Raw genomic sequence first — 24,681 nt, 5'->3', positions numbered from 1 at the left:
AACTGAAATAAAAATATAAATATTTTTTTTTATATATAATTAATACTACTAATAATTAAACTAAAATTAACATAAAACTGAAAATATAAAAATGAAAGAAAAACAAAGTATTAATTAATACTACAGCATGGGATAAAAAACTGATAAAAGTGAAATTATTATTATAATTTTTTTTTTTAGTTATGTTGATTGAAATTTTCTTTGTAATTATTTGTGAAATGTACTAGCACTTTCTAAGTGAAAAATTAAGTGTAAGATTTACTTTAAAAAAAAAAACCATCCCTCAGAGACTGCTAGTGAATGGAACAAATAATAACTAAGAAATGGCAAGAAAAAAATGAAATATAAAACCCTAATAATTGAATAACTTTTTTAACTTTAAAATTAAAATTAACATGAAAATAAAATATATAACAATAATAATAAATATATATATATATATATTAGGGGTGTAACGGTACGCAAAAATCACGGTTCGGTACGTACCTCGGTTCGGTTCATTTTCGGTACAGTAAGGGAAAGAAATGTAAACATTAAACTGCAGGTTGTTTATTACTATAAACTTTTTTTTAACAATTTGTTTACACTTTTTAAAATACTTTTTAATAAAATATATATAAAATAAAAAAAGAATAAGAAATAAAATACTGCTGCAAAGTTCTCCACTAAATAAAATACTCTCAGTCTCAAACCAATATCATATAATAAAATATAATGAAAAATATAAATAAATAACTATGATTACAGTGCAGCATTACCAATCCCAGCTTGTAGGCTTGCTCATACTTAAAAAATATATATATAACTTTTCCAAAGTGTAAAGTGCAGCATCAGCACTTTCAGTTTTTAGACCTGCTCAGATTTCGTTATTGCGTTGGACCGATCGGAATTAAGAGCAAAGGTCTGTTTAAATGCCGACGGGAGCTGCGTTTGAATTACAATAGATTTTTCCTAGTTGTAGTGATGTTCACAATCGCGTGATGCCTTTTGAAAACCGTAGGCCGGTGACACACTGGCGTATTGCACCTGTCAAACATAGTCTATTTTGCCGTCAATACTGTTGACAGTGTCAGTAGGCTTTATATTTATGCTCAACATGAAGTATTGTTGTCGTGAAGACAAGATCCTGGTCTGTCGGCGGTCTCCCTCTTTGTCACCTACAGTAGCAGCAGCGACAGGCACGATTCTGGTGTGTAAAGACACAGAAAACGTAAAGCAGCCGTCACGCAACTGACAAACAGCAGAAACGCCACGCTCACGCCACGCAGCCAGTGTGTCACCGGCCTTACAATCGGCTGCAGGGCGGGATTTGCGCTGAACGCGAAGACTTCCACCACTTAATATGTTCGTTTGGAAACACGAAACTGTATATGTTCCACTAACAAAAATGCATTCGGTCATTCGGTACACACGTGCACCGTACCGAAACGGTCCGTTACGAATACACGTACCGTTACACCCCTAATATATATATATACTGTGCACATTTTGCAAGAAAATACTAATTTAGACTTTCATTAAAATTTCATGTTTAAGCCAATTATGTAAATTGATATTTTGATATAAAAATTTAATAAACATCAGTGCAGAATTATAATTTTAATTTTTCACTCAAAAAATTGTAGCAAATTTTACAAATAATTGCAAAGAAATGCCAAGTAACACACTGAATTAAATCAAAATCTGAAAACTTGTCAGTGTCTTTTTACAAATGATAAAAAGTATAAACCCAAAATATATAACCAAAAAAAATTTTTAAATGAAAGCTGAAAATATTAAAAGCCAAGTCAAAATATTAATAAATACTATAATAGTAAATAAACACTGAAAAAAATGATGTAGGATATATTTTGAAACGATTTTCACTCAAATCGCTAATTACAAAGAAACGTCACACTGAATTAAATGTGAAAATTAGAAAGAATGGAAAAGTATTTTCTTTGTAAAACACTCCTATAATCTTTGTTTTATTTATAACTTCAAATAAATAAATAAGGACAGTGTACATCAAAAACATCAAACGTTATTGTTAAATACCATACTGTTACATGCTAATTTTAGTTCTGCTAGAACATCTTCCAGTGTTCGTGTGACTCACAGCATGTACACGATCACACCCAGACTCCACATGTCCGTGTTGAACGACACAAAATCATAGTTGATCACCTCAGGAGAGAGAAACTCCGGCGTCCCGAAACTCACACGCAACTTCTCTCTGGGCTGATACCTGAAGAGAACCAACGGCTCTTAACTCAGACGCTTTCTCATTTCTGAACAAAGACATCAGTGCAGTGAATACTTACTTCCTGGCCAGTCCGAAGTCGATGATCTTGACTTTATGTGTGAGTCTGCTGACACACAGAATGTTCTCTGGCTGCAGGCCACAAGAAACAACAAGAGTTACGAAGGTAACTGTGGTTATTTGCTTTAAAACTAGACTAATGTCAACCGTTTTTCCTCTAATGACAGACCAAAGTGTTTTTATTGTTGCTTCACACTGGATCTCTGCTTGTACCTTTAGATCCAGATGGAGGATATACATTTTGTGTATGTAATGCAAGCCTTCACAGATCTGCCTGATGAACATCACTGTTTCGAGCTCCGTCAGCTTATAGTTCTCATCGATGATTCTGTCGAAGAGTTCACCTCCATCAACACTGTTCAGAGAGATCGGCACAGAATCACTTTAATTAACTTTGCAATCCTCACTTGTAGTTATCATCAGAAGTATTAAGCTACTCAGTTTTTATTATTACAATGGTAAAGTCAAAGCTAAAGTAGGTTCAAGTTAGTATCATCACTACTTTTAGTCACAACATTACAAACTTTTAAAAGCAGTAAATGAGAAAAAAAAATACACACTATTCAAGTACAAGGATAACGTCATTCCTAGACTCGTAGGCAGCGTAGAGCTGGATCAGGTTGGCGTGCTTAAGCTGGTTCATCACCTGAATCTCATTCTTCACCACCTCCTTTCAGATAAAGCACATTAAAATATTAACTGAGCACTATGTGCAATCCACTGAGCCTGTAAAATACAATTTATATGCACCAAAGAATTTGTGGAAATTACTTTGAAACAACGATGTTCACTCAGAAATTGCTAATAAATTTCATAGAGGAATGGCATGTAAAACACTGAATAATAAAAAAAAAAAAACTAAAACTTAAACTAAAAATTATAATTAAAACAGAATATATATAAGATCATATCACCAGTAAACATACACTCATTTACATCCTTCTCTTCACTCTCTGAGGCAGAAGTCTCAAAACTCATCCTTTCTAATCACCCTACTACTTGTCCGCTTGATCCTATTCCATCTCATCTCCTTCAACCTATTTCTCCTGCAGTTGTACCTGCACTCACTCACATCATTAACACATCCCTCCGCACTGGTGTTTTTCCCTAATCATTTAGACAGGCTCATATAACTCCACTACTTAAGAAACCCAACCTCAACCCATCTCTTTTAGAAAACTACAGACCAGTTCTTCCTTTCATTGCAAAAACACTTGAACGAGCTGTGTTCAACCAAGTCTCTACATTTCTCACACACAACAACCTCCTTGACAGCAACCAATCTGGCTTCAAAAGTGGAAATTCAACTGAGACGGCCTTGCTCTCAGTTGTTGAAGCTCTAAGACTGGCAAGAGCGGAATCCAAATCTTCAGTACTTATCCTGCTTGATCTGTCCGCTGCTTTTGACACGGTTAACCACCAGATCCTCCGATCAACCCTACTGGCAAAAGGCATCTCAGGAACTGCACTTCAGTGGTTTGAGTCTTACCTATCAGATAGGTCCTTCAAAGTATCTTGGAGAGGTGAGGTGTCCAAGTCACAACATCTAACTACTGGGGTGCCTCAGGGCTCAGTTCTTGGACCACTTCTCTTCTCTGTCTACATGGCATTATTAGGTTCTGTCATTCAGAAACATGGCTTTTCATACCACTGTTATGCTTATGACACTCAACTCTACCTCTCATTCCATCCTGATGATCCGACGGTAGCTACTCGCATCTCAGCTTGTCAAACAGACATTTCTTCCTGGATGATGGACCATCACCTTCAACTCAACCTTGCCAAGACAGAACTGCTTGTGATTTCAGCAAACCCATCGTTTCATCACAATTTCACCCTCAAGTTAGGCACATCAACCATAACTCCTTCAAAAACAGCCAGAAGCCTTGGAGTTATGATTGATGATCAGCTGACTTTCTCAGACCACATTGCTAAAACTGTCCGATCCTGCATATTTGCTTTATTCAACATCAGGAAGATCAAGCCCTTTCTTTCAGAACATGCTGCACAACTCCTTGTTCAAGCTCTTGTTTTATTTATAATTTTAATGAGCCAAAAAGAATACACGTCACACCTCTGTTTATCAATTTGCATTGGCTTCCAATAGCTGCTCGCATAAAATTCAAGGCATTGATGTTTGCCTACAAAACTACCACTGGCTCTGCACCCATTTACCTAAATTCAATACTTCAGACTTATGTGCCCTCTAGAAGCTTGCGTTCTGCAAGTGAACTTCGCTTGATTGTATCATCCCAAAGAAGCACAAAGTCACTTTTACAGACTTTTAAATTAAATGTTCCCTCCTGGTGGAATGACCTCCCCAACTCAATCCGAGCAGCTGAGTCCTTAGCCATCTTCAAGAATCGGCTTAAAACACATCTCTTCCGTCTTTATTTGACCCTCTAACTTTAACACTCAATATTCTAATTCTATTCTTAAAAAAAAAAAAAAATTCTAATCTTTTTGTATTATATTTTCTTTTAATTTATTATGCAATTGTGTGTGTGTGTGTAAAGACCTCTAACACTAGCTTGCTCTATTCTTTTTTTTCTATTCTATCTGTTTTATTCTTATTTATTATATTATTTAAAAGCCCATGCTACGTGTACTGTGTTAACCTAACTTAGACTTGTTATAGCACTTATATATCATTGCTCTTTTTGTTGTTTTTGATTGCTTCCACTGTCCTCATTTGTAAGTTGCTTTGGATAAAAGCATCTGCTAAATGAATAAATGTAAATGTAATATATATATAATATATGTATACATTGAAAATTGGAGTAGATTTACTTTGACAGTTTCTACTCAGAAAATGCTAGTAAATTTCACAAATAATTAGAGAGAAATAGCAAGTAATATTGAATTAAATCAAAAACTGAAATAAAAGGTAAATCTTTAAAAAATATTAAAAAAAATGACAAAAGTACAATAAAAATGTCTAAAATGTATGCGCAAACTTAAAATCTAATTCTCTTTCATGTGAAAAGAAAAAAAATGCAGATTTGTATTATTTATTTATTTTTTCGTACCTTTTCTTTTTGACTCCTAGCTTTGATTATCTTTGCAGCCAAAGTAAGTCCAGAGGAATTTTCAATGCATTTATACACCTGACCGAATCGACCTCTACAAGGAGATAAAAGCAGACATCAGTGACCGTTAAGACACCTAGAAAAATCAATGCGTTGAGAATCACCCCCCCCCCCACAAGAAAAACTAAAAAAAAAAAAAAAAAAAAAAAAAAAAAATATATATATATATATATATATATATATATATATATATATATATATATATATATATATATATATATATATATATTTGTATTTGTAAGCAACACAAAACATGTATTTTATTGCATCAGATAACAAAATGTCAAACCAAGTGTCACTTACTTTAAATAAAGACAGCACAAACACACAGACTGAATATAAGTAACTTTTTCAAGTACGCCCTATTATTCTACTAACCCAAACCTAACAGACTACTAATACTCTAATGACTGCAAGTCGACATGTAGTTGCAAAGATATTTATATGTAGCAGAATGTTTAAAGTGAACTATCAAAATAAAGTGTTACCAAGTGGAAAGTAAACACTAGTTCTGAGAAAAGATCTTGCAGCATTTGTGCACAGATATAGACACTCTGACATTCTGTTATCTGCGATGACATTCAAACATGTCTAAGTGTGGCTTAAGTGTCAAAATACTTTTTTCGGAGCCACTGACAAAACAACATTTTAAAAGACTTCGAGGCGCAGAGCAGGAAGGACATTAGGGACTCTGTTGTCATAATTTTTCAGATACTATTGCATTAACAACTAGAAGAACATTCCCTTTGAAGAGATGGATTAACACCTAGTCATTAGTTTCCATCTGGTGCAGAGGTACAGTTTCACATACCCTGAAATCTCAATGTAAAAATAACTGGCTTGACTATGAAGTTATGACCGTACGGTTACGCAATTAGCCTTTGAGGGGATTAGCAGAAATTACACTGCCTCTAAAACATTCTGTTCTCATCAATCGGTTCCAGAATGCAAGAAAATACTTCCACAGACCCTCCGAGAACCTCCTGTCGGTTGATAGTGTAGAAGTTGTTAATCTGGTTGGGTTTGGCAGACACCACACGGTGGCTGAAGGGTGCTGGTGGAGGTGGGGTGCAATCTGTGGAGAAGATGGAGGAGATACAAAAAGATTAAGTTGACATGCCTGCTGACTAGATACATATGTTGTGTTTTGAAAGCAGCTTCCCAAAATGAGATGCTCAACAACCTGCTAAACTAGTTTTCAAGACACCCTTAGTCAACCAGCACTACTAACCAACTAAGGGCCAGATTTACTAACAGGATTCATGCGCAGTAAAGGATTAGTGCTGAAAAGGTGTGGACACAGTTATCTTTGCGCCTGACCTTATAAAATATGCATTTGTAGGAGTTTCCCTTTCAGACGCAAAATTTCTGTGAGGGGATATTTAAATGAATCCCGATTTATTAATATTTGCCCAGGTCAAATGAAAGGTATTTGTGCCATTATTTAATGCTGCAAAAAGCATGTCTTATAGTGGACGCTGATTTGCGCTGTTCATGGTAGATTGTGTTATTATGGAAATGATCTGGCTGCGTCTGTGTTAATTTGCACATCGTAAATCACCCGCAGAACTTAGCACTTTTTTGGAATTACGCTATCACATCAATTTTCCCTTCTATATGGTTACTATTTGCTCATTTTGAGATTATTGACGTGGTCAACTGATGATTGAGTAGTTAAAGACTTATACATAATTGAAGCTTCTCGTTTTGTAGACAAAAATATAAATTACCATTATGTATGAATTTCTTTCCAAACCGAAAAATTCCCAAAACTAAATCTAGAGTGGATGGTAAGAAAATCATGTGAACTCATTCATGAAGATGGTTGAGAATGTCCAGAGAGTAAATATATATATATATATATATATATATTCCATTATTTGGTTACATTTAATTTTGTTTGTTCACTTTAGGCATTCTACCAACTACAAGTAAATTTGCAACTACATGTAAAATAGCAGTATTTAAACTAGAGTATTAGTAGACTTTCTGCTTAATATCTGCTAACACTTAATTTTGATGGTCCCTAAAACTCATGGTCCAGACAATAAGTAACTTTGCAAATACATGTCAACTTATTCTAATAACCCTAACAGTCTACTAATATTCTAGTGAGAACTAGTTGACATGTAGTTGCAAAGTTACTTATAGTTAGTAGAATGTCTAAAGTAGACTATGTAGACTAAATACAGTGTAGACTAAATACAGTGTAGCTTATTACTTTTATCAGTCATACAAAGGAACCACTGGGAATCTTACCAATGAAGAAGTGATCCTTGTAATCTTCATCTTCATGCTCATAGTGCTCTTTCTTCAGTTTGCTGAAATCCAACTTGATTTCGACACCATCAGCTTTGAAAACACCACAGAGATCTTCAGTTTCCTGTGGCTCCTGATCGCTCTGGTTTTTTCCCTCCTCAACCCTGCTCTTTTTGTGGTCATCCAAACCCAGATCTTCTTTTGTCACACGTCGTTTGCTGCTGGTAGTCAGTTCATCCGTCTGCTCAGACTCAATGCTAAAACAACCAAAACACAACAGAGGTTGAAGACAGAAAACAAAACAAAGCCAAAGCTCAAATCTTATATACAAGAGCATCAGTGACATTGGGTGATAGGATCTGACTAATAGTTTGCCTTTCATGCACCACCAAGGTATCCAATAAAGGTTCAAGTCTAGGCTTTGTCTAGGCCAGTCAAGTTCTTGACTCGGTAAACCATCTCTATATGGAAAACACTTTGTGTCATAGTCAAGCCAGAATAGAAAAGGGCTGCCACAAAATTGGAAGCAAACAATTCTCTAGAATGCTGTGAAGTTGAGGTTTGTCATTAATGAAATTGAATTAGCCAAACCCATCAATTAGTGGACAGGGTCCACATACTTTTGATCATTTTGTCCAAGATATGGAAACCCCATCAGATTCACAACTCACCTTTGCACTGAGTTCTCAATTGGTGTAGAAGGCTTTGTATCAGGAATACTGGGTTCTGAAGGACCTTCACTAATTGTCTCGTCCTTCATTCCCTCTACCTCCTGATCTTTGAGTATGTCTTTGGTCTTTAGTGGCAGCTCCTTAGTCTCTTCTTCCACTAATTTAGTTGTTCCTGCTTGGACCTCCTCTATCTTCGGCTCTGCGTCTTTCATCTCATCTTCTTTCAGCTCCAGCACTACCTCATTCTCTTCTATCGAGCTCTTCTCTTGCTTAGATTCAACTGGCTTGTCTTCCTCCAGGATAAGGTCCTGCTGAACTATAGTAACCAAGCCATCATCTGATTTCTGCATGCATTTTTCCAGATGTTGGGATGCTTCAGTGCGTTCTGCATTTTCTTGATTTAGTTTTTGAACCTCTTCAAGCAACAGTGCCTGCTTCTTCAAAGAGATTGTATCTACTGTAATATAAACATAATAAAGAAAAATACTAGATGTGAATGTAAAGTATATCAATGTATTGTTTGGATTACGCACACAAATACAAAATAGTTAATGTGATTTAAAAGATTTTTGCATCAAGTACATGTACATGTCATTAGGTTTGTCATCCCAAGCCTTTTGTCTGGATGGTATTAAATGTAAGTGTCATGTATTAATTGAATTTTGTTTACCATTTGAATCAGGTGGTTTCTTCTTCTGTGCTTTGAGGCCTTTGAGGCTCAGATGAAACTTCCCATCTTTAACTTTGTGATCTCTTAGCTTCAGAGCAAAAAGAAAATTTAGCAAAGAAAGAAAATTAAAGAATTAGGTTAACGTGCAAATAGTATTTGTGTTCATCTGCAACAAAATAAACTCAAAAACTTTAATATGTGCAGTGAATTTGTGCAATTATTCCAGGGTTTTTAATTGTGACATCAAAATTCTTGTAAAATGCACAACCGCATGGTTCACAAACCTATAAAGTTAGCACAATGAAGCAAGGAGTTGTTTTGATCCAAGATGCTTGAGCTTGTAAGACTGTTATAGACTCAAGTTTGAGTGGGATGGGTTGTTAGGAAGCACAATTAGTCTGGGAATAGTTGAAGGTAAGTGTTAGGGCATAAAAGTGCTGGTCTCCATTTGATTGCCATATGAAATACAAATAAGGGAAATTAATGCATAAATGACATGGCGTCCCTAATGTGGCACCAGCAGTTGAAGTCTTTCCCTTACATAGCCTGGTGGATGATGTTTGGGTATCTAAAATAACACAACACATGCTATTTTGAATGGCAAACAGTTGGGGGTGTGAAACTATAACCCAACACATAATTCTAGCTGACTTCATATATTTCCTTTTTCCAAGCCAATGTTCTACTTTCCAGTCATTTAAATCATGATGACGCCACAAGGGAGACACTAAGAAGACCAATTTAGTGACTGGTGTTTTGGCCAAGTGAGTGTCGAGCTTTTGAAGACCCTCAAATTGGCACCATACTTTCTATCTCTACTTGAGAAAGATTCCATGCAATGAATGGAGCATTTTAAATCATAACATCGCTTCTTACATTGTCTTCACAAAATGCCAGTGCATTGTTTCACCTGGATGTACATGCTCTGATGATCAAGCACTGATCATCATTAACTCACCTTTATAGTGACAGGTTCATTGTTATCTGAGCTCTGGCATTTGCTGATCAGTTTGATTTTACTGTCCTTGGACCTGAGGGCCGAAGATGCTTTGGTCTTCCGGGAAGCCGGCCCTTTGAACAAAATATCCATGATTTTGGAGGTTTTCACATTTTCTCCAATAAAGCTGACCACTTGCTGAATGCTCATCACCAGACTTTCCATTCCCTCCAGTTTTTGTGTTTGCTGCTCTGAGCGTTGATTTACTGCCAACATGATGCTGTTTATTTCTTGGCACATCTCCTTCATCTCATTGGCCGGTCCTGTTCGCATAACAGGAGGAAAATGGATCTCTTCCTTTACCACTTTCAGAGTTTCAACATCTTTCTCAATTCCACCAATGTCCTGAGACATGCCGTCGAGTCGGCTGAGCACTTTTTCTTGGATACTTATAAGCCTGTCCATTTTGCTGCTCAAGGTATCAATCCTACCCTGGAGCAGGTCAATACCTGTGCTAGAGTTAGCAGAACTCATGGTCTTGACTAAAACCAACTAGATTTGTGGACAAACTACCGGAGATTCACCTGCAGAGGATGCAACTCGGAATTCAAAAAGGCATTGATAATCCAATAACAAGCTTAGTAGAAAACGCACAAAAGACCGAATCTGGAAAAACACAAGACATTTTAAATCCCTCCAAAACAAATTGATCCATCAATCTCTTCCTCTCCATTGAACACTATGTGGACCTTTACAAAGTGGAGATCAGACTAAGAATGGAATGAGCCGGTCTCGGTAAATGTAACTGGTATGGGGGGGGGGGGTTACTTCAGCAGGTCCCAGGGAGGGGCTATGTTTGGCTCAGGAATTGCTGTGTGATATGTGAGTAACTTTGAGTGCTAAAGCCATGTCAGATGCCTCCCTACCAGGTGTCAAAGGGGCCCTGGAGACACCCAGTTTCCAGAACGGCCTGCTCAGAAAATGAATGGAAAGAAACTTGAGTACTGACTTCTCTTTCAACTTGAGAGGTTCGATCAGAGATGTCATGCTATTTAAGATTTCACATTAATAGAACTTGCCAGGAATTCCAAGGCCTCAAATTCAGAAGGAATGAAGCCAGGAGTTGGGGAAGCCAAGAGCATATGAAGAGGTCAATTAAAAAAAATGGTGGGGGAAACTGAAGAAAATAGGGTGATGACATGGTGATGGAACTAAAATGAGATGAGGAAAAATGCTTTTGTTTTCTCTCAAATTATTGTGTCCCCCTGAGAAACGTTGCATTCTCTTGCAAAAATACAGCTTTTCCCTACAAAACATTGCCTTCTCTTGCAAAACATTTGCATTTTCTCACAAGAGTGTTGCGGTCATCCAGTAAAAAAGAATGTTGAGTTCTCTCACAAAGCATTTGTAATTATCGTGTCCCACAATTGTGCCCCCCCCAAAAAAACACTTTATTCTTTTTGAAAAACATTTACGCTCCCTCAATATTTTTTGCAATTCTTTTGCAATAGTATCGCGCTCCCCCAAGAAATGTTGCGTTCTCTGACAAAAGATTTATTCTCTCACAAAGCATTCACTTTCTCTTTCCAAAGTATAGTGTTGCCCTGAAAAATGTTGCATTATCTTGCAAAATATTTGCTCTCTTGCAAAAGTAATGTATTCCCCAAGAAATTATGCATTCTCTCGCAAAACATTTATTTTCTCACCCAAAGCATTTGCATTTGCTTGCACAAGTAGTCCATTCTCACAAAAGCATTGAAATGATAAATGAAAAAAATTACATTCATAATATTTCCCTCTCACCACATATTATTTCCATCACAAAGATTTGCCTCCCATCTCTCTATTTTTTTTTATTTTTTTTACCAGAGATTGGTAAAATCCCCTTTTCACCATCACCATGTTATTTTCCCAAACAAAACAACCTCATCTGAGGCTGTTTTTATTTTTATTAAGAAATAAGATTATGTTTCTTCTGATGTACAAACGTCCTGGCAGATGATGGCACACTCCTACTGGAAAAGAGGAGCCTGTGGACCCCCACTCAACTGAAACTAGAGTTAATGTCAGTGTTCTGACTGATTCACACTCTACAGTCCTCTAAAAAAGCTCACTCAGTCACAGATAAGACAGTTACGGATCACTTTTAACTTAGAGGATGAAATATGAAGCCCCAATTCACCCTCCACCCTATAATACAGGTAACTTGACCTAGTTCGGATCACCATAAATGATATTTGAGTTCACAGTCATAATGTTGTTCTTTAAAGATATCGAATATCCTCTTAAATTACATATTTCTCAGATTTAATCCGCATGCTGCAAACCCAGATGTCGTCTCCCAGAATAGCATTAGAGGCGCTACTCCAACACTGCAGTCATCATTTCATAGTCATAGGCATCATTTGACTTTATATATACATACACATTCACACATTCACACATTCACACACACACACACACACACACACACACACACACACACACAAACACACACCGTATTTACATAAAAAAAGTGCATTGGCCATTGACAAGTCTGCTGGCAAGTCTCAAGAGAAGCAGACTTCTGTTGTTTATTTTTACAATGTTCTGGCACTGGACATCTGACACTGATGCTGCTGTGAAAAGTGGGACCTCATTCATATCAGTGTGTGAATCACCTGTCCCAGGACACCAACAGATGACAGAGTAGAAATGTAGATGGTGTTCATTACAGGTTGTAAGACTAAACTCTGTGACAAGTCAGCACAATTGTGTTCAGGGACACCTCAAGAAATCAAACCATCATCAACAGACATTTCCTTTATAAAAATTATTAGATGAATGCATCCTTGAATAGGAACCTGGAAATATGAACATGCAACCATTGAATTATTATTATTATTATAAATGACTCTACACATGGGGGGAGGGGGGTTCATTGAAATAATGTAAGAAAACACATATAATAACAATAGGCTTTATTTTCTTTCAGTTTTCAGTTCAGTCTACATATTCATTTATATAATTGTATTTATTAAAATTATGAAAGATACATTATGTATACATGATTTAAATGACATTATTGATGTAAGGGTATGCAGAGTGTGTCCTCTACATACACCTCTGTTCTAGTGTGAGTCTGACTGACAGCAAAGTATTTGATATGTCAGCCCATCAGCATATCCAAGAAAAACATAGCTCTCTTAGCCAGAGTATAAATTTGGACAATCGGAGTCAGAGTAACACAAAACGCCGAAGGAGGCCCATACCATTTCAAGACAACAAAACCGTGCGGCTGTGGAGTAAACAGGAGCTAGCATAATAGCTCTCTTGAGTTTATATTACTTTACAATGAAACTTGATAGATGGGAGGTAATACAGCCGTACTAAGAATTAGGCCAAGTTTTACTGTGCTGTGTTGAGCAAGTGACGAACACATTGAAACGAAGCTGCACAGCTGCCCAAGCTGACATACACTGCATTCAGACCGTCCATGAGCTGATAGGAAAGCTAAAAAACACATGTTGTGCCATAATGAATATGCAACTAGATTAAGGCATAATATGTCATCTCTTGGACAAGGTGGGACAAATGTTTTTAATGCACAGACTGAAGTTCCCAATCAGGTCCAAGCACAAATTGTTATTTTGGCAAGATGAAAAGTTGAAGTTGAGTAAATAGATACACAGTCAAGAGAGCAATCGTTATAGGACGATGGAAGCACAGAAAACATGGGTTCAAATATCTGTTTCTGTGCCTGATGTCATCTATCAAGAAAAATCAATGATAAAGTCTTTTTACTCATCCTCAGGCCATTTAAGATGTAGATGAGTTGAAAAATTGTAGCACTGTATCACATGCTCAGCAAAGGATCATCTGCAGTGAACGGGTGCCATCAGATTGAGAGTGCAAACAGCTTATAAGAAAACATCACAATAATCCAAAGTACTCCAGTCCATCAATTCACATCTGGAGAAGACAAAAGATGAAACAAATCCATGATTAAGGCTGAATCAGGAGAGAAATTTGCATTGATCAAGCCAAAACAGCTCTAAACAAATATGTGGCTGGATTTTGATGTGAGAGACAACAGGAGTATGACTTTTTCACCAGAGGAAGCGTTATTATGGATTATTGTAAAAGAAAATAAAAATAAAACATCTTAATGATGGATTAGTTTCAGCTTTTGTCTTCTCCAGATGTTAACTGATGGACTGGAGTGCTGTGGATTACTTGTTTTTAATGTTTTTATCAGCTGTTTGGACCCTCATTCTGATGGCAACCATTCCTGACACACTGATGCAATGCTACATTTCTCCAAATCTGATAAAGAAACAAATTCATCTTCATCTTGGATGGCCTAAGGATGAGCACATTTTCAGCAAATAAAAAATTTTGGTTGAATGATTCCTTTAGCATTATTGTACTGACTATACACTTATTCAATGCACTGTAGAACAAAAAGTACACAATAAAACACAATTTACAGTATATTTTTAATAAAAGCATCCAATGTATTCCAAAACAGGTGTATCTTTTTGTCACAACAATGTGCTTTTGCATCAGAGTTTAGTAAATGTGTTGTATGCACAGACAGAGAGAAGAGCAGCTTGTATGTTGTTTATAAGATCTGATTTATAAATTACAGAGAAGGACAAAGATGGACATATAAACACAGAGTGTGAGTGAGTGCAGCCTGACATCGGGACACCCATTCGGCAGTAGACCCTTGATCACCCCCTCCGTCCAGCCAGAACAGTTTGTCCCAGGACATTTGGGGGTGGTTTGCGACCCCCTGGCCTGCAGTTTCAGTATCATTTTGCCTGAGTACCAGCCAACTTTCCAGAGACGGTCCGAGACATGACGCGTATTGAGGCTTTGTAACATAAGAACTGTGAGCAGTGATGGTGTAACTCTCTGATCATGCGGATACAGTACAATTACAACCTCTGTATGCTTTCTGTAGTGGAAGAATTAATGTCTGAAGAAAAATAAGAACTACTTTTGCATGCCATCACATCCTTTGGAAAGCATTGGAGTGAAAAATAGCTAATGTCAACTTGTACAACTTTGGTATGTTTGTACTGTCCAGATTTGGATTGGATTATTTACAGCAGAAAACAAATCTAAAATTTTGATGAACAAAAGCCCGAGATTTGATGAATAGCTAAAGTAGGGATCACAAATGGCTTGTAACTGGATTGCACTACAAACAGTATGTAATGATTCTGAATATTATATATTGTCTGTTCATTTATTGCTGCAACTTTCCAGTTCATATTGGATTAATTTTTCATTTTAAAAGCTTTACTAAAACTTTATCTCAACAAAATCTGAAATAGATGCAACCACAAATGAAACTACATAATTCAATGCATTAATGAACATCAATCTACAGACAAATACAAAAATACAGACCTAGAAGAAGATATACTCAATGACTGTTGATTTTGTGAGAGCTAATCATAGCAGCCGAGTAACTGAAAAATGCAACACAAAATCATGAGATCTACAGAAGGTCTACATCTTTGTTGTTACTATAAGTCGTAGTGTCTTCTAACTGGTTTCTGCAGGTCAACAAATTAAGGCCTAAAAAGGTCTCAAATCTGAGCAGAAAGTCTTAAATTCATAAAGTTGTTAATACAAATATATATATATATTTCATCCAGCTGCCGCTGATCACTGCATGAGCATAAGAAGGCAGCAGGTGCAATGCATACCAGCTTTTGCTTCGGAGCCGAGCGTTTGTATCGTTCTGCTTAACTGTGTCTGCTGTGAACTACGAGTTCAGCACGCTCTCGGAAGCTATGGTTTGAGGATTAAAGTGGTGACAAACCTCGCAGGGAACCAACCCTCTGGGCATGATGAGCTCACCAAGTCGTGGAAGGCACCTTTTACTGCCAGAAACCGGCCGATGGGCTCCTCCTCCCTCAACACCCTCTATGGCGGTGCAGCGAAGAGGTATTTGGCAAACCCGCCGGTGGAGCGCACGGTAGCGGGGCAATTGTGTCCTAAGTCTGCCTCCTCCTGGCGTGCAGACCCAGTACTGCCTTCCTGGGCCTGTAGTCATGCGTCGGGTCTAACCGACGGTGCCTATGCGGCTTGCGGGGCTGGGTCTGGCAGACATGAGGGACACCGACAAGGTCCGGTTTTTCAATGCCCCTGTGTCCCAGACTGACCTCTTCGGCGACGCAGTCAAGAGTTTTGTCCAGCAGTTCTCGGCTGCTCAGAAGCAGACTGAGGCGATCCGAGTGGTGCCGTAGAGCTGGGCACGGGCAGGCTGCCACTCCCATCCTGGCCCCCGTCAAACCTGGCGGTGAGTGGAAAAGCAAGAGGCCCCGGGACGGCACACAGCTGGCCGCGGGGCCTACGCAAATATGCGTTTCCCCCAGTCAGCCTTCTCGCACAGACACTTTGCAAAGTTCGTGCACCATTTGGCACCCGCGTCTAGACCTTTTGGAAACTCCATGTCTGGTCCCTGGACGGGATGCGGAGGTTCTAGGTGACCTGCCCCAAGAGGTAGTGAACACCATCACTTCGGCAAGAGCACCATCTATGAGACACGCTTACGCCTTGAAGTGGAACCTGTTCATCGAGTGGTGTTCTACTCTCCGAGAAGATCCCCGAAAATGCCAGATTGCGGTCGTGCTATACTTTCTGCAGCAAGGGTTAGAGCGAAGGCTGTCTCCCTCCACTCTCAAAGTCCAGGTTGCTGCTACTGCTGTGTACCATGACCCCGTGAATGAGAAGTATTTGGGTAAGCATGACCTCATCATCAGGTTCCTTAGAGGGGCCAGGAGGTTAAATCCTTCCTGGCCCCCCTCTATACCCTCTTGGGTTCTGACTCTAGTGCTTAAATCGCTACAGCAGGGCCCATTCGAGCCTTTGCATTCAGTGGAGCTCAAGTTTCTTTCATTGAAAACTCTGCTCCTGCTTGCACTGGCCTCCATCAAGAGGGTAGGGGACCTGCATGCATTTTCGTTTGACGATTCATGCCTAGAGTTTGGGCCGGCTGACTCCCAGGTAATTCTGAGGCCCCGACCTGGCTGCGTGCCCAAGGTTCCCACTACATCCTTCAAAGACCAAGTGGTGAACCTGCAAGCGCTGCCCCTGGAGGAGGCAGACCCAGCCCTGGCATTGCTCTGTCCTGTCTGAACATTGAGATGCTATGTAGACCAGACACAAAGCTTCAGGACCTCAGACCAGCCCTTTGTCTGTTATGGAGGCCAGCAGAAGGGAAATGCCGTCTCTAAGCAGAGGATGGCCCACTGGATTGTGGGTGCCATAACCCTGGCTTATCAGGCTCGAGTGTGCCCTGCCCATTCAGGTTGCGAGCTCACTCAGCTAGAAGTGTGCATCGTTGGTGCCTCGCTGACAGATATTTGTAGAACTGCGGGCTGGGTGACCCCTAACACGTTCGCTAGGTTCTATAGCATTCGTGTAGAGCCCGTTCCGTGAGAACCATGGAAAGCTGGGTTCCATATTGAGACCTAAGCAGTACTCTTATGTGTATAGTCCACGGTATAGCCTTAGTGCCCGTGTTTCCCCGGCAGACTTCTGCCTTCCCAAGAGGGTTTTAATTACCTCAAATTTCTCCATATACACCTAAACGGATGCTATATGTGTATTTGCTCCAGAGACCTCCTTCGGGAGTGGAACTACTTGTTCACCGATGTGGCGTCGCGAGTGACTGACTGAAAGGGAACATCTTGGTTACGTATGGTAACCCTTGTTCCCTGAAGGAGTCATCCCCTGAAGTAGGGAACGGACACGCCACATCCCGTCGCCATGGTTGCTGTACCGCCGCTGAGTTGCCGGGTCTCCGATTTGCCTTCTCAGCAAAAACCTGGTATATATTGCACCTGCTGCCTTCTTATACTCACGCAGTGATCAGCGGCAGCTGGATGCAATAATTGCATGCCAATGTGCATTGGCTTGTTTAGTGTACACTCGAAGGGGGATTGGTCTATCGAAGAGATATCCCATTTTGCGTCGTCACTGACGTGGCGTCTCCGTTCCCTCTTTCAGGGAACGAGGGTTACCATACGTAAACAAGACGTTTTCCCTTTGAATTAAGTTGATTTTTTTGAGCCCATTGGCAGATATTTGTTCCTGTTTTAATCATAAACACTTCATTTTGATCAATTTCTCAGAAAAACATGTAATTTTGCTTCTCAAGTAAATGTATCTTGATTTAAGAATCTTTAGACATTTGCACCGCAAAACAAGAGAAAAAACTTTTTCTTTTTTTTTTCATTGAGATCAGAAGGTATTATTAAGGTATTTCCATATTCTAGTTGTTGGAAGCAGAGCTAATCAAGCTATATATATACAGTACAGACCAAAAGTTTGGACACGCCTTCTCATTCAAAGAGTTTTCTTTATTTTCATGACTATGAAAATTGTAGAGTCACACTGAAGGCATCAATGGCTATTTGACCAAGAAGGAGAGTGATGGGGTGCTGCGCCAGGTGACCTGGCCTCCACAGTCACCGGACCTGAACCCAATCGAGATGGTTTAGGGGTGAGCTGGACCGCAGACTGAAGGCAAAAGGGCCAACAAGTGCTAAGCATCTCTCGGGGAACTCCTTCAAGACTGTTGGAAGACCATTTCCGGTGACTACCTCTTGAAGCTAATCAAGAGAATGCCAAGAGTGTGCAAAGCAGTAATCAAAGCAAAAGGTGGCTACTTTGAAGAACCTAGAATATGACATATTTTCAGTTGTTTCACACTTTTTTGTTATGTATATAATTACATATATAATTCCACATGTGCTCATTCATAGTTTTGATGCCTTCAGTGTGAATCTACAATTTTCATAGTCATGAAAATAAAGAAAACTCTTTGAATGAGAAGTTGTGTCCAAACAAATCATGTATAGTGTTCAGTTTATTCCTTAGACATTTTCTTTACCTGGTCTTTAATACTCTTAAATTTGCAATCATAAAACCTGCAGATACCTTTAACTGGTTAAATGTAAAACACCCTTTGTTTACCATAAATACTGTAGAATGTTGCAACTGTGACTCAGTGCTTCTGTAAATGTAGATTTGGTTATGGATGGTTCATCTGTTGTGAGCATCAGTCTATTTCAAATGCAGCCTCATGACAAACATATGGGTTATCATTCATCGTCTCATTCATCTGAGGTGCAGATAGAAAACATACAGACTGTGTGGCAGCACTGAATCACATGACACTTTAATAATAGATACAAAGAGCACATAGGTCAGCCTAACTTTGGTGGAGAAAAAAAATACAAATGCATTCAGAAGGCAAGCCAAATAGGACCACAAAATTAGCTCAGAACAAATCATAAAGAAAACAATCAAACACTAATCTAGTTACTGCTAATCCATATAATACACAAAAGTAAGCTAAATTCAAGAAATTAACTCCAATATGACTTGAGTAGGCACAGAAAGTACTCAGTAACTTTGTCAATGATGACTGTGCTTGATATGAAGGCACTAATGAATGGACTCTCAGATATCAAAGATCATTGGATTATACGTGACTCCAGTTCATAGTGACGTGAAATGAGAGACTAATCAAACCTCAGCACATGGCATTTGTCAACATGTAAAGTCTGAAAGCTGCATGACTCACTGCATCAGGTGCTGACAATGTCTTTACATCATTGCTGCTCAACTCTGTCTGCCAAACGGGTGAATGGGTTTGTGACTATTATTCATCAGGTGTGATGAAGTGAAATGCAGTGTTACATCACTTTAGTGTGCACTCCCAAAAGCTTACATTGTTTTCATAGGCATGACTACACTAGTACACTTGGTGTGCTTATATATAGCACTGAAGCCATTACAAAAGTTTAATGTGTGGTAAAAATGTATTATAAATCAACAAATAATAAAATCTGTTCTTATCAATTTTAATTGCATGCATTAAACATGTCTTTAAATGTCTTGTTTATCAGTCAAATTTCAGTGCATCACAGAACAGGCATGAAGTGATGCACAATGTTTAAAGCAGGTTTACAAACTAATTAAAAGGAACAAACCAGATGCAAACTTGAACAAGCTTTGAATTTGTAGCAATACAGCTGTCAGATTGAATACTCGGATAATGACTCTCTTAAGCAGCTGTAAATGCATCAGGTTGTCACTTGTCACTTTGTGTCTTTTTTTATTGCTTCTTTTATAGAACTATAAATTGTTCTACATACCACTTTCCAGCTTTCATGGTTTGTCATCAGTGTTAAAAACAACATTTACTTGTTCACTAGCTAAAGCGGAAGATCTGGATTTCCTCCAGTAAGAGTGTAAGTCCCAGATTATTGCAAGAGATATAATGCAAATGTATCTGCCTTTGAAGAAGTAATCCATTGTCACTGACTACTTCTTATGTCTTCTCTAGACTGTTATAGGAAACTCTGTGCACAGAACTCCCTTTTAAAACAACCTCTTTTTGTTTCACATGTCTTTGGATTCTCAAGTCCCCTCCTTTTGTGACCACTGGAAGGACTGAAGAGACAAACCCGTCTGTCTCCCTTCAAAATGGAAGTGACCGGTGCGGAGATACGTCTGTTTGAATGTGCTGCTCTCATCACTCTCACTCACCATCCTTGTGCTCTCTTAACAACTGTTATGCAATGAGCTCATGCTAGACTAGGCAGCCAGTTTCCCTGCACTTCAGAGGCCAATGCTACTGTTAAAGGAGCTATATCACTTTGTGTTGCCAACAGTTTGTAGCGAAACATAAAAAACAAAACATTGACTTCCTAGGTTGCCTATGAACAGAGCTGGGTAGCAGAGATGTGCACAAATACATGACAATATATTTAAAATAAAAATACAAAATACTGTGTGGAAACATTTACTTAAATGCAAATTACATTTTTTTTTTTTCAAAGGGTTTAAATATATATGTATATATATATACAGTATAGACCAACAGTTTGGACACACCTTCTCATTCTAAGAGTTTTCTTTATTTTCAAGACTATGAAAATTGTAGAGTCACACTGAAGGCATCAAGGGCTATTTTACCAAGAAGGAGAGTGATGGGGTGCTGCGCCAGATGACCTGGCCTCCACAGTCACCGGACCTGAACCCAATCGAGATGGTTTAGGGGTGAGCTGGACCACAGACTGAAGGAAAAAGGGCCAACAAGTGCTAAGCATCTCTCGGGGAACTCCTTCAAGACTGTTGGAAGACCATTTCAGGTGACTACCTCTTGAAGCTCATCAAGAGAATGCCAAGAGTGTGCAAAGCAGTAATCAAAGCAAAAGGTGGCTACTTTGAAGAACCTAGAATATTACATATTTTCAGTTGTTTCACACTTTTTTGTTATGTATATAATTCCATATATAATTCAATCTAAAGGATTATTAGGACTACCTGTTCAATTTCTCATTAATGCAATTATCTAATCAACCAATCACATGGCAGTTGCTTCACTGCATTTAGGGGTGTGATCCTGGTCAAGAAAATCTCCTGAACTCCAAACTGAATGTCAGAATGGGAAAGAAAGGTGATTTAAGCAATTTTGAGCGTGGCATGGTTGTTGGTGCCAGACGGGCCGGTCTGAGTATTTCACAATCTGCTCAGTTACTGGGATTTTCACGCACAACCATTTCTAGGATTTACAAAGAATGGTGTGAAAAGGGAAAAACATCCAGTATGCGGCAGTCCTGTGGGCGAAAATGCCTTGTTGATGCTAGAGGTCAGAGGAGAATGGGCCAACTGATTCAAGCTGATAGAAGAGCAACTTTGACTGAAATAACCACTCGTTACAAGCGAGGTATGCAGCAAAGCATTTGTGAGGCCACAACATGCACAACCTTGAGATGGATGGGCTACAAAACCACAAGACCCCACCGGGTACAACTCATCTCCACTACAAATAGGAAAAAGAGGCTACAATTTGCACGAGCTCACCAAAATTGGACAGTTGAAGACTGGAAAAATGTTGCCTGGTCTGAAGAGTCTCGATTTCTGTTAAGACATTCAGATGGCAGAGTCAGAATTTGGCGTAAACAGAATGACAACATGGATCCATCATACCTTGTTACCACTGTGCAGGCTAGTGGTGTAATGGTGTGGGGGATGTTTTCTTTGCACACTTTATGCCCCTTAGTGCCAATTGGACATCGTTTAAAAGCCACGGCCTACCTGAGCATTGTTTCTGACCATGTCCATCCCTATATCACCACCATGTACCCATCCTCTGATGGCTACTTCCAGCAGGATAATGCACCATGTCACAATACTTGAATCATTTCAAATTGGTTTCTTGAACATGACAATGAGTTCATTGAACTAAAATGGCCCCCACAGTCACCAGATCTCAACCCAATAAAGCATCTTTGGGATGTGGTGGAACGAGACCTTCGTGCCCTGGATGTGCATCCCATAAATCTCCATCAACAGCAAGATGCTATCCTATCAATATGGGCCAACATTTCTAAAGAATGCTTTCAGCACCTTGGTGAATCAATGCCACATAGAATTAAGGCAGTTCTGAAGACGAAAGGGGGTCAAACACAGTATTAGTATGGTGTTCCTAATAATCCTTTAGGTGAATGTGTATATATATATAAGTATTTTGCATTTCAAATATGTATTTAAATAAACCTATCTGAAATACTGCCTATCCCTGCTGGGTAGTAACTGATTACCACCATATAATTGTATTCTGAAGCACTGTACCAGTTCTCTCACATGAGCAGATTAGTGCTACTGGATCTTAGCACTGCGTTTGACACAATCAACCACAACATTCTTTTTAGTAGAAGACGAAATTATGTTGGCATTAGTGGAATTGCATTGTCATGGTTCAAATTAAACATATCTGACTGTCATCAGTTCAGAGCAGTAAATTACAAGATATCATCTCGAGCTTAAGTACAGTATGGAGTGCCACAAGGCTCAGTACTAGGACCATTGCTTTACATGTTACCCTAGGGAGATATCATCAAGAAACACAGTGTTAGCTTTCACTGTTATTCACGGCCTGATAGAACCTACAAATTAAAACTAACGGAATGTATAGTTGATAAAAAATAATAATATTAATAAAAATGGATGATAAGTAATTTCCTACTGCTAAAGTCTGAAATGGGGGCCAAATTTGGACATGGTGGAACAGTGTCTTTAGGAGAAGATGTGGTGAGAAGGCATGAAAATCCTTGGCAGGACGGGAGAAGAGCTTTGAGGATTCCTGCTGAACTTGGGTTGGACCGGCAGGGGAGGAAGAGGATGACATTAGAGTGAAAGCACTAGTGCATCGAGTGTGGTACCTAAAAGGTTAATAGTGCATCCAATTGTACTCAGAAGTTGGGAATTATGAGTTCCCAGCAGAAACCTTAAACTGGAACACCCCCACAAGTTGGAATTCCAACTCAGGATCTCAAGAACAGCAACTCAGGTGTGACATCATTACAAGCACTCCAGGCAGGATGATGAAACCAATTCCAATTGAGGTAGATGAGGATCCTCCTAGCTGAGACTATGATTAGTGAATGGTGAATACATCCAGACTTTAACAGGCTACAGCCATTGTTTGCGGGGGCGGGTGGTTAGAATTCCAAGAAACGTGAGCAGAGGGTGGATAGAGGTGAGGATAATGGAGGTGTGACAGCTGTAGTACATTGATGGCGTGTTGATATCTCATATTTATTCATGAGTCTGCATGGATCATGATAGTGCATGGTGCTTTCCTATGACAAACGCTTCATACTGTAAAATCACAAACAGTAGCTGAAGGTGGCAAGTGAGTGTAACTGTTGCTATAGTACAAGAGTTCAAAAGCTGGGATAAATTAAAAAATTAGAAATACACAGTCTGATCCTGCATATATACATGCAGTCATCAGATTTAATTAAAGACCAAGTCATTAGAAATTATGACACAAAATGCCATTTTATGTCATTGTTCTACCATGCATTAGTATGATCTACAAAGCTTCTCTTATTTTCATTGACACCTGTTCAATTGTGTTGTTATTTGGATTGGAATGCACGCTCACTCTTTGAAAACAAACAATAGATCCAATACAATTATGAATAGTTGATTTCCAATGTTTTCACTTTTAGCATTATGTGCTTACAGTAAGTCCGTAGTCATTCACAGCACAACCCCTCCACTAGATGGAAGCATTCTACCATGTTTAATCACCGTGGAACCAAGGTTTGAGAGCGAGAGACATCAAACTTTACCAGTAAATGCACATTTATGGATTGGCAGAAATTAGAAGCTAAACATTTTCTAAGATTCAAACCAAGCATACAATGATTAGCACTTTTTTGTGGTAAACGGTAAAGTGTCTTCAGCTGAATTCAATTTCTGTTTTGTCAAACGGGTATAATAAAAAAAAAAGTTAGTATACCATGGCATCCCTCGTGTGAAGACTGAAGAGTGTAAAGTCCATCGGCTCGTGCAACTCCACTGTGCAGGGCCTCCGGCAAGGGATCGGGTTAGTCTTATCTTCTTTTCTACACCTTGCTTCACTTCTGTTTCAGATTTTATGACCAACTCTTACTATGCGTCTTCATATCCCTACTATTACTACCACTCGCAAACCCCACATCACACACTATAGGCAACACAATCCTAACAATCTGCGCACTTTGCCTATGTCTGCTAATACACTTCTTTCTTTTTCTACTGGTCTCCCCAGCAAACATGTCCTTGCGGGGCCCATGCTGGCTTATTGCGGGCACAGTGGGCTAGGGCCAGCCCACACCAAACCTTAACAGGCACGGTGAGGGTTTGCCCAGGCGAGGCTCACCGCAGGCTCACTGTGATCAGCT

General features: G+C 39.0%; 1 protein-coding gene and 1 long non-coding RNA gene across 2 annotated transcripts in view; both read right to left on the bottom strand.

Annotated features, from left to right (window-relative positions):
• Positions 1 to 10,711, bottom strand: part of LOC132155301 (myosin light chain kinase 2, skeletal/cardiac muscle-like) — an 11,815-nt gene extending 1,104 nt beyond the window's left edge. The window contains exons 1-10 of the mRNA XM_059564182.1: positions 9,950 to 10,711; positions 8,992 to 9,079; positions 8,322 to 8,778; positions 7,651 to 7,907; positions 6,361 to 6,466; positions 5,332 to 5,425; positions 2,863 to 2,972; positions 2,516 to 2,657; positions 2,304 to 2,374; positions 2,099 to 2,227 (exon numbers count right to left, since the gene is read on the bottom strand). Of these exons, the coding sequence (XP_059420165.1) occupies positions 2,099 to 2,227; positions 2,304 to 2,374; positions 2,516 to 2,657; positions 2,863 to 2,972; positions 5,332 to 5,425; positions 6,361 to 6,466; positions 7,651 to 7,907; positions 8,322 to 8,778; positions 8,992 to 9,079; positions 9,950 to 10,462 (1,967 nt within the window). The 5' untranslated portion in view covers positions 10,463 to 10,711. The remainder of the gene's footprint in view (positions 1 to 2,098; positions 2,228 to 2,303; positions 2,375 to 2,515; positions 2,658 to 2,862; positions 2,973 to 5,331; positions 5,426 to 6,360; positions 6,467 to 7,650; positions 7,908 to 8,321; positions 8,779 to 8,991; positions 9,080 to 9,949) is intronic.
• An 8,385-nt stretch (positions 10,712 to 19,096) lies between these two features.
• On the bottom strand, positions 19,097 to 23,942 carry LOC132154327 (uncharacterized). The gene is made up of 2 exons (XR_009437152.1): positions 23,417 to 23,942; positions 19,097 to 20,536 (listed from the first exon to the last, which is right to left on the bottom strand). It is a non-coding gene; the product is annotated as an uncharacterized LOC132154327 (long non-coding RNA).
• Positions 23,943 to 24,681: the final 739 nt, after the last annotated feature.

This window comes from Carassius carassius, chromosome 12, assembly GCF_963082965.1.
Source record: "Carassius carassius chromosome 12, fCarCar2.1, whole genome shotgun sequence".
Lineage (NCBI taxonomy): Eukaryota > Metazoa > Chordata > Actinopteri > Cypriniformes > Cyprinidae > Carassius > Carassius carassius.
Note: the sequence above shows the minus strand (reverse complement) of the source record. Positions and strands in the feature narration are given on the sequence as shown.